The sequence below is a fragment of the Miniopterus natalensis genome, chromosome 2 (genome assembly GCF_054644295.1).
Source record: "Miniopterus natalensis isolate mMinNat1 chromosome 2, mMinNat1.hap1, whole genome shotgun sequence".
Taxonomy (NCBI): domain Eukaryota; kingdom Metazoa; phylum Chordata; class Mammalia; order Chiroptera; family Miniopteridae; genus Miniopterus; species Miniopterus natalensis.
This window is the reverse complement of record NC_142082.1, coordinates 71,713,636-71,724,098: the sequence shown is the minus strand read 5'-3', so window position 1 is coordinate 71,724,098 and position 10,463 is coordinate 71,713,636. Positions and strand designations below refer to the sequence as shown.

The following is a 10,463-nucleotide window of genomic DNA, read 5'->3' as shown; positions in this document are numbered from 1 at the left end:
GATTTGGAACCCTCTGATGAATTTTTCCCTTTCACTGTTCTTGGGACTTCACTGGGAGGATCTAATTCCAAAGAAGCTTTTACTTTGAAAGCTTCAAATGCCATTTTACTCTATAAATTATATGTGAAGTGAAAGGCTTATTTACTCTTAGCTCCATTGCTCTTAAACCTCTCAACTTGTCTTGCTGGTAAAATTTATGTTCATGGGAGAAAGATTATTTTTATTTGTGGTTTTGTATGAGTTTTTATTTATGCTCATTCAACAAATATACACTACACACTTGCTAGATGCCAGGTACATGAGCAAACTGCCTGTTTGAGAGCTTGTGTAAAGTCTTGGTTCTCAAAGATCAGAGCCTTGCACTTTTGGTCCTGGGTAGAACCACAGACACAGGGAATGCTGGTAGCCATGTTCTTGTCATGGCTGAAGCCCTTCGGGGGATGGTTCTTTGAGGAACTACCTTGGCTGAGGCTTTCTTGGTTGAATCTTTAAGTACAGCAGCACAAGTCAAGGCTTCCTGTTGAGTAATATAACCTGGGGGGAAAAAGTGAGAGAAACTTTAAGGTCAACAATTTTACAAAACAAATAAGTGAACAACACTGCAAATACTCAGAGATTCACAAAATTTCTTCTACTTTGCAGGATAGAAACAATTGTATTTAGCATATCCAGATTGTATGATTTATTAAGACAGGAAGTATGTTTTTCTTCGTTTGCATTTATCATTCAGTAGATTAATAAATACACAGTTATTGATTATCATGACAGATCATTTGGACAGGAACTTGAGCCAAGAATCTTCATGTGAATTGATTATCATCAGTAGCAAAACTTTCTTCAATCCAGAAACAGATATATTCAATCTCTCTGTATTTATTTATTTATTTATTTATTTATTTATTTATTTATTTATTTAACAGTGTTAAAGATGCCCCCACTTCCCACTGGAGCACATTTGAGAGGTAGCAAATCAATGTTTCTGTCTCTCTCCCACTCCGTCCCTCCCCTCCAGTCTCTCTTTAAAAAAATCAATGGAAAAAATATCCTCCGGAGAGTATTAAACAATATATATATATATTTACACACACATATATAAATTGATGTTATTGGTATGGGTCAATTTCTGAGGTCTCTGTTCTGTTCCATTGCTCTATATGTCTGTTCTTGTGCCAATACCAGGCTGTCTTGATTACAATGGCTTTGTAGTATAATTTGATATCTATATTGTGATCCTTCTAACTTTGTTCTTCTTTCTCAAAACTTCTGAGGCTATTTGGGGTCTTTTTTGGTTCCATAAATTTTTGGAATATTTGTTCTAGATCTGTGAAATATGCTTATGCTATTTTAACAGGGATTGCATTGAATCTTTAGATTACTTTGGGTGGTATGGACAGTTTAATGCTGTTAATTGTTAATTTTTAAGATACAGCCTGCAGACCACCTACACAATCATCTGGCTAAGGCCACTTTTAATAATACTTTAAAAAAATATTTTAGTGCAAATGGAAATTTTAAAAAGCTGGAGTAGCAATACTTATACCAGACAAAATAAACTTTAAAACAAAAGCTATAATAAGAGACAAAGAAGGTCACTGCATAATGATAAAAGGAGAAATCCAACAAGAGGATATAACCCTCGTAAACATTATGCACCCAACATAGGAGCACCTAAATATATAAAACAAATCTTGATGGGCATAAAGGGAGAGATCAACTGTAACAGAGTCACAATAAAATACTTTGACACCCCACTGATATCAATGGATAAATCTTCCAGAAAGAAAATCAACAAGGAAACAGTAACCTTAAATGACACACAAGATCAGATAGATTTAACAGATATCTTCAGAGCATTTCACCCCAAAGCAGCAGAAGATACATTCTTTTCAAGTGCACATGGAACATTTTCTAGGATACACCATATGTTAGGAAACAAAATAAGTCTCAATAAATTTTAAAAAATTGAAATTATATCAAGCATCTTCTCTGACCAAAATGGTATGAAAGTAGAAATCAGTCACAAGAAAAAAAACTGAAAAGTACACAAAAACATTGCCATAACATGTTACTAAATGATGAATGGGATAACAATGAGATCACAGAAAAAATCAAAATATACCTTGAAACAAATGAAAATGAGAACACAACCCCCAAATCTATGTGACAGAGCAAAAGCAGTCCAAAGAGGGAAATTCATAGCATTTCTTGAAGAAACAAGAAATATATAAATTTACACTTAAAAGAACTAGAGAAAGAACAACTAACAAAGCCTAAAGTGAGTAGAAGGTAAAAAATAATAAAGATAGGAGAAGAAATAAAATAGAGTATAAAAAAAAAACACATGAAAGATCTATGAAACCAAGAGCTGGTTCTTTGAAAAGATAAACAAGATTGACAAACCCTTAACCAGACTCAGAAATGAAAGAGAAGAAGTAACAACTGACTCCACAGAAATATACAATTTTCCAAAACTGCATCAGAAAGAATAAAAAAATCTGAATAGACCAATTACAATTAATGAAATCAAATCAGTAATCAAAAAACTCACAACAAACAAAAGTCCTGGACTGGATGGCTTCACAAGTGAATTTTACCAAACATTGAAAGAACTAACATCTATCCTTATCAAACTATACAAAAATTTTAAGAGAAGGGAATATCCCAAGCTGATTTTAAGAGGCCAGCATTACCCTAATTCCAAAACCAGATAAAGACACTACAAAGAAAGAAAAGTATAGACCAATATCCCTGATGAACATAGATGCTAAAATCCCCAACAAAATATTATCCCCAGCAAACCAGAGTCAGTAATACATGAAAATGATCAAGTGGGATTTATTCTGGAGATGCAAGGTTGATACAATATCCACAAATCAATAATGTGAATATTGAATCACATAAACAAAATGAAGGATAAAAATAACTTGGTCATATCAATAGATGCAGAAAAAGCATTTGATAAAATCCAGCACCTATTTATGATAAAAACTCTCAGCAAATTGGGAATAGAGGAAATATATCTCAACATAATAAAGGCCATGTACAACAAATCCACAGCTTACCTCATACTCAAAAGGTAGAAACTAAATGCATTTCCCTTAAGAATGAGAAAAACCTGGGATGTCTACTTTCACCACTTTTATTCAATGTAGTACTAGAAGTCCTAGCCACAGCTTTCAGACAAGAAGAAGAAATAAAAGGTATCCAAATTGGAAAGGAAGAAGTAAAACTGTCATTATTTGCAGATGACAAGATACTGTATGTAGAGAAGCCTAACATTCCACAAAAAACTACTAGAACTGATAGATGAATTCAGTAAAGTAGCCAGATACAAAATAAATATCCAGAAATCAGTTACATTTGCATACACCAATGATGAACTTTCAGAAAGGGAAACAAAGAAAATGACATTTACAATTGAATCAAAACCCCCCAAAAATCTAGGAATAAATTTAACCAAGGATGTAAAAGATCTGTACTGAAGAATGAAATTAAAGATGCTATAAATAAGTGGAAGCATATACTGTGTTCCTGAATAAAATGAATTAACATCATTAAAATATCCATACTACCCAAAGCAGTTTATAGATTCAACACAATTTCTATCAAAATACCGATGATGTATTTCACAGAACTAGAAAAATATTCCAAAAATTTATTTGGAACCACAAAAGACCCAGAACAGCCACAGCAATCTTGACAAAGAAAAACAAAGTTGGAGGAATCACACTACCAGATATCAAACCACATCAACTACAAGGCCGTAGTAACTGAAACAGCATGGTACTGGCATAAAAATAGACGTATAGATCAACAGAACACAACAGAGAGACCAGAGCAAGGGAAACAAAAGGAAAAATAAATTAATTGGACTACCTGAAACTAAAAAGTTTTTGCATAGCAAAGGAATCCATCTATAACATGAAAAGACAACCCGCTGAATGGGAGAACATATTCGTCAATGATACATCTGATAAGGAGTTAATAACCAAAATTTATAAAGAACTTATAAAACTCAACACCAGAAAACCAAACAAATCAATTTAAAAAATGGGGAAAGAACCTGAATAGACACTTCTCTAAGGAGGACATACAGATGGCTAGTAGACACATGAAAAGATACTCGAGTCACTAATCATCAGAGAAATGCAAAATAAAACCATGATGAGATATCACCTCACACCTTTCAGAATGATTATCATCAATAAATCAACAAACTACAAGTGTCGGGGAGGATGTGGAAAAAAGGGAACCCTTGTGCATTCTTGGGGGGAAGTTAGATTGGTGCAGCCACTGTGGAAAGCCTTATGGAGTTGCCTCAAAAAATTAAAAATGGAACTGCCTTATGATCCAGCAATTCCACTTTTGGGAATATAACCGCAAAAACCCAAAACACTAATTTGAAAGAATATATGCACCCCTATGATCATTGCAGCATTATTTACAATAGCCAAGTGTGATTCAGTATATGAATGGGTAAAACAGATGTGGTACATTTACACAATGGAATACTACTGGGCTATAAAAAAAGAACGAAATCTTACCCTTTGGGACAGCATGGATGGACCTGGAGAGTATTATGCTAAGTGAAATAAGCCAGTCAGAGAAAGACAAACACCATTTGATTTCATTTATAAGTGTAATCTAATGAATAAAATAAACAAACAAAATAGAAACAGACCCATAGGTACAGAGAACAGACTGACAGCTGTCAGAGGAGAGGGTGACTGGGGGCTGGGTGAAAAACCTTAAGGAGTTAAGCAAAACAAACAAAAACTCATAGACACAAACAACAATATGATCACTACCAGAGGGAAAGGTGGTGGAGAGAGTCAAGTGGGGAAAACTGGTGATGGAAAGACACATGACTTTGGGTGGTGAACACATAATACAATGTACAGATGATGTATTATAGAATTGTACTCCTGAAACATATGTAACTTTTTAACCAGTGTAACCTCAATAAATGCAATAAAAAATATAATAAATTAAGTAAATGATAATGCTTTTTTAAAATGCAGATTTCTGGTACTACTCGCAATACGTTTCAAATCGGAAACTTGGAAAGTGAGGTTTGGAAAATTTGCATTTTAATAACATACAGAGGTGGATTTTATGTGCACTAAACATTGATTATTCTGCTTCTAGGTTCATTGGCTTCTAAGTAGTTTTACAAAGCCACTAGATGATGTTTCTGCTACACTTCAATCATTGTGACCAGCTGAATCCTGACTCTGCCATTTATTAGTTACATGACCCTTATCAAATTTTTAACTTATCCATGTCTCAGTTTCTCTTGTGGAAAATGTGAGTTATAAAGGCATCCACCATGTAAACATGTTTGAATTTTAAGTAAGATAATATTTGCAACATGCTTAGAGCAGTAGCTGGCACATAGGAAGACCTAATAAAAGATAGCTACTGTTATTGTTTTTGTTATTAAATCACTTGCAAAAAGATCTTTTCTTTTTGTACAAATACAGAAATAACAGTATAAGTAGATGTGCTAACGCAAAATGAATAGTTTTGTTACAGGCACCCAAAACACCAGGAAAGGTGCTATGGGACAGCCCCCTGAGTTGAAGGGAAAGGGCTGTCCCCTCCTTGGTTCTTTTCTTTTCATATAAATGAATTTAAACAAATGACTCCAGATAATTGAGTTGTGTTAAAGCAAATTTATTAAAGAATGTAAAGCATGCAAATTTATTAAAGAAGTAAAGGAAGCAAATCTATCATCCAACAGGAAGCACGGATGGGCTCTCAGCTAATCTGAAGAGTGAGTGTGGTGGGCGGTTTCTGCCTTACATACTTTTCTGTCCTACAGATTTTTAAATTTCTCTGCTAGATATCCTGGTACAGGTTAACTCTGAAGGTCTCTTTCCCTTTTACTTTGTTATGGCTTTCCCAGAATTTACGAGAAGACCCTGGCAATTCAATCCCAAAATTGCTGGCTTCTCTGTTTAAACAGTGGGATGAGATAAGACTGTGCTCTTCCTCCACCCGCCTCCCTCCTCTCTGCTGTCTCTTAGTTAGTTTAGGATGATTTAAGTTATGTATTCTCTAGTTACATTAAGATTCCTCCTCTTCTCCCCCTTCCCTTCCCCCTCCTTTCTTGCATTCTTTTAGTTAGTGAGGGGGAGTATTTAGTCTTTGCTCTCAAGTGTCCTTGGTTGAGGAAGATAATGGCTTGTTATTATTTACAAGCTACCTGCAAGCTCCCCAAACTGTTTGGCCATGTTTAACTTTCTTGTCTCAGTTTCCCTATTCCATTTGCTTAGGAGTTTTCCTAGCTTCTCACTATTCTATAACAGTTTAGGAAGATAAATAAATAAATAAACCTCTATGTGAGTTAGGAGATGTATGTAATAGAGAGGAGCTGAAGACTGAAAACATTTTTGAGAAGAAAAGAGATTTCACAACAATTACTGTAGGTTGTCGCTTATGACCTATGAAGGTCTTTCAGAACCATTATTTCATTTGTGCTTCATAAAATCCCACAAGGTTCATGAAAGAGGAGGGAGAGCATAGCATGGGGATGAAAATTCATAACCTTTGTAGGCCATGGTCCTAACTGACATTTACTATTTGTGTGATCTTGATCAAGTTATGTAACCTGCTGAGCTGCAGTTTCCCACAGCTGTGAAGTGGGGAGAAAATGAGAAAGTACATGTAGAGCTCCCCACACAATGTCTGGAACATGGTAAATGTTCAACAGTATAAATATTCCTGTTGTGAGTAAACCAAATCTCTTGAGTTCACACAACCAGCAAGGGGCTGAGCTGTGGTTTGAGCCCAGACCATCTGCCTGAGGCCATGGCTGTTTCCACTAGATCAAGTTCCTGTAAATCTCAGAGTTGCTGACATTTCATAATAATCTGTCCTCCAATTTCTTTAAACCCTCTTAATTTACGCATAGAACCTTGCTTTCTAATGTCTGGAATACTTTTTTTAAAAAAACCACATTGATAAAATAGCCATTGACAGAGAACATTCTGCTTGAATTTTTTTTATCAGGAAACTTGACTTCTGGCTGCAGTGCAAGAGTCCCTTCTTGAGGCATTTGGTCCAGGTCAGGTAGTTAAACTCACCAAGCAGCTGCTGGAGCTGAAGGCTGTGAATATAGCGGGTCTGCAGGGCCTCCCACTGGGACCTGGAGTTGTAAATCCTCATGATGCTGTAAAAGTAGCGCTGCTGCCCCCGGGTTAGGTCCTATCAAAGCACAGCAGGTGATTCTGATGAGTTGGTGAAGTTTATAGAGTTAAGAGTGTGATGTATTCAAAGCTGACTTTCCCTAAATAAGATGCTTCTCACTCTTGCTCTCACACTCACTCCTCGCTCTCCTCTCTCACAAAACAACAATTGGGTCGTTTCCTTACTTAGTTTACTTAAACAATCTTCCACTGGCCTGAATAAAGGTGAAATGGCTAAGTAAAAGGTTCTAGGTAAGTAGGTCAAAGTATTGGGCTGAGGGAGATCCAAGGATTTTTTAGTTTTTAAAATGTATCTATTATAGTCCTTTTTGAGGAAGGTAGGCTGTGAGAATCTACACAGGCCCTGAAGTATGCCAGGCCTCGGGATGGGTAAAAGAGAACTTTCCACTGAGTTGTCAGTAAGCAGGGGATATAGGCAGATGAATAGATGAGTAATGTGCTAAGGGTTCAACAGAAAGAAAAAGGAACTCTGCGTGCAGCAGTCAAGGAAAGTTCCTAAATGAGAAGATCAACACATCTAGTCTTAAGGGTGAATAGGAAGTCCCTAAAGGGACTAGAATCCTGGTCCTAAAAGGCATCAGCATCACCTGGTACTTGTTAGAAATGCAGATTCTCAGGCACTATCCCAGATCTATAGAATCAGAAACTCCGGGGGTGGGGCCCAGCACTCTGAACTTTAACAAGTCCTCCAGGTAATTCTGATACATGCACACTAAAATTTGAGAACCATCTGACTAGAAGAAAAAGAAGGGCTAATTAGAGGGAGAAAGTGGTACAATTTTTCTTATAGGGCACACATATCTGTATATATTGGGAAGCAGACTTTTCCTTTACTTTAGCCAGAATATAGAGTCTGAGCTGGAAAAGGCTATAGAGTTGGGCAGGGGAAGATTGTGGAAACCTTTTGTGCTATGTTAAGAGTTTAAAGATTGCCCCCCCCCCTTTTTTTTTATGAGGAACCATTGAAGGTCTTTAAGGCAGTGGTTCTCAATAGGAGTGATTTTGGCCCTCAAGAGACGTTTGGCAATGTCTGGGGGAATTTTTGGGATGCTACTGGTATTCAGTGAGTAGAGGCCAGGGATGCTGCTGAACCTCCAGCTCTTAAGACAAAGAATTATCCAGCCCCAAAATGTCACACCTTAAGCTGACCAGATTTGCATTTTAGAAAGATCATTCTGGCCCTGCTGTGGAGAATGAGCTTAAAGGAAAACAGACCACTGGTGTGGAGACCATTCAGGAGGCTGCCATCTCTTCTAGGGAAAAACAAAAGGGCCTGGGCTTCAATTACTATTATACACCTAATATATCTTAAGTGCTTATTATATGCAGGTGGGGAAACTGAGATAGTGACATCAACATTCTAGAAAAATCAAGATAAAATAAGTTCACCCCAGGCCAAAAAAATCAAAACAATGACAAAGTTTTAAAATCTAGTTGATAACCATGTTTTAAGTCTAAACCTAAGATATTTATTTATAAAAATAAAGTGACTTTTATCTGTTAGAAATTTTGTGTGGAGTTGAAATATGTGGATCAGTTTTTGTTTGGTTGTTTTGTGTGTGTTTTTGAGGTCCAGAGTGAAAGCAGCAAAACCAAGTACTTCACAATTCGAGACATCATTTCAGCTTTAGGGTTTCTGAATTAAATGTTTTCAAAGATAATACATTTGAAGAAGAATATGGATTCCTAATTAAGCCTTTTCAAATGATTGAGAGCACTATAACATGAAAATTCCAAGCCAATTTCAAGAGCAAAACTCCAACATGCAATGGGAGTTTCCATTATATAAGATAAAACTTTAAACGTTATGGTTTTATTTAATAAAAAGAAAAACTCTACTTTTCCTTAGTAGAACTATCAGCTTCCAAAACAAGAAGTAACAATGACATTTCTAACATGCTTATCCAGTTGCGTATTCCTTTTTGAGGGGGTGGCAGAGAACTGAAATGTTTACAAAGAGTGTTGATGAGAATGACTTGAACTAATTTTTACTGAAAGGAGCGAACTTGGCTCTCTAGCCAGGAGCCAGAGTGCAGTCGGTCAGTGAGATTCCCGTCGCCGGGGTGGGCCTAGGGTTAGGGCAGCCACGCTCATTTACTCCCTCACACACTCTCAGCCTGCTCTGAGGGCTGCACTAGGCTCAATGTTCTCCCAAACGCTGGCCAAACGAAGACATAGAGATTCCTCAAGCCTTGAAGGAGAGACAGTCAAGGTCCCCTCATCTGTGAATAAAGGCTGTACCTTCATTAATGAAGTGTCACAGGCAGACGGAGGGACTCGAATGCAAGGAATCTGTGCACCATTCCGAGGCTTTCGTTGTCTTTTCCGTTTTCCTCCCATTCTTTATCCTGTACCTCCCAGGGACAACAAGGCACAGCGTAAGATTGCATTTGGTTCAGCCAATTTTGAGAATGCGCCTAAGTAAATAAGTAAGCAAGTAAATAAATAAATCTTATGTCTTTCAAAGAATGAGAATTTTTCTTACATGTTTCCAAGTAAGGGACCTCACCAGACTGCTTAGTTCTACGCTTTTCCTAATTCTCATCATTTTTAAATTTTATTATTTTTAAATTGATTTTTTGAGAGAGAGAGAGAAATATTGATTTGTTGTCCCACTTTTTTATGCATTTACTGGTTGATGTTTGTATGTGCCCTGACCAGGGATCAGGGATTAAACTCACAACCTTGGCATATCAGGCGATGCTCTAACCAGCTCAGCTACCCTGCCCGGGCTCTATTCTCATCTCTTTTTTATGGAAGGAATAATTCAGAGCCCTATGTCTGTGTGCTTAACTCTGTTTGAAACAGGTGGTTTGTAGAGCCATACCATGTCACAGCAGTTACTTATTGAAATTTTCAAACATTTATTATCTTCTCTGATTCTAAAATTAATAGATATCATTATGGAAAATTCAGAAATAATTAAAAATTGAAAAAAATAACATCAACCATAATCTAACTGCTCATAACTATTGTTGGAATTTGATTGATTTCCTTTTATTAATTTTTTCTGGGTTCATTGTTTGTGATTTTAGAAAAGAGAGATCATGCTCTACGTATTATGCATTTTCCCAGCTCATATTTAGTGGCAGTATAGCATACCTTTACATCATTATCCATTTCTTGCACATTTAGATTTGCAATTTTATAGCATCATACTAAAAAGCAACTATTAAACCTAGCCACATTTTTTTGCCACTTGCCTGACAAAGATACAAAATGAAGTCACACCTGCTTATGAGTAAGACTCCT

General features: G+C 36.5%; 1 protein-coding gene across 1 annotated transcript; it reads right to left on the bottom strand.

Annotated features, from left to right (window-relative positions):
* Positions 1–349: 349 nt before the first annotated feature.
* Positions 350–9,551, bottom strand: FAM216B (family with sequence similarity 216 member B). Its single transcript, XM_016205382.2, has 3 exons — positions 9,453–9,551; positions 7,089–7,209; positions 350–534 (listed from the first exon to the last, which is right to left on the bottom strand). The coding sequence occupies exons 1-3, from the start codon at positions 9,549–9,551 to the stop codon at positions 350–352; spliced, it is 405 nt and encodes a 134-aa protein (XP_016060868.2).
* Between the last annotated feature and the right edge of the window lie 912 nt (positions 9,552–10,463).

What these genes read in the sequence shown, in the direction of transcription:
- FAM216B (XM_016205382.2), bottom strand. Translation starts at nt 9,551, where the DNA reads ATGGGAGGAAAACGGAAAAGACAACGAAAGCCTCGGAATGGTGCACAG. An exon ending in GTGACACTTCATTAATGAAG is followed by an intron (nt 7,210 to 9,452) that starts GTACAGCCTTTA and finishes GTGCTTTGATAG; the next exon opens with GACCTAACCCGGGGGCAGCA. An exon ending in TCAGCTCCAGCAGCTGCTTG is followed by an intron (nt 535 to 7,088) that starts GTGAGTTTAACT and finishes TTTTCCCCCCAG; the next exon opens with GTTATATTACTCAACAGGAA.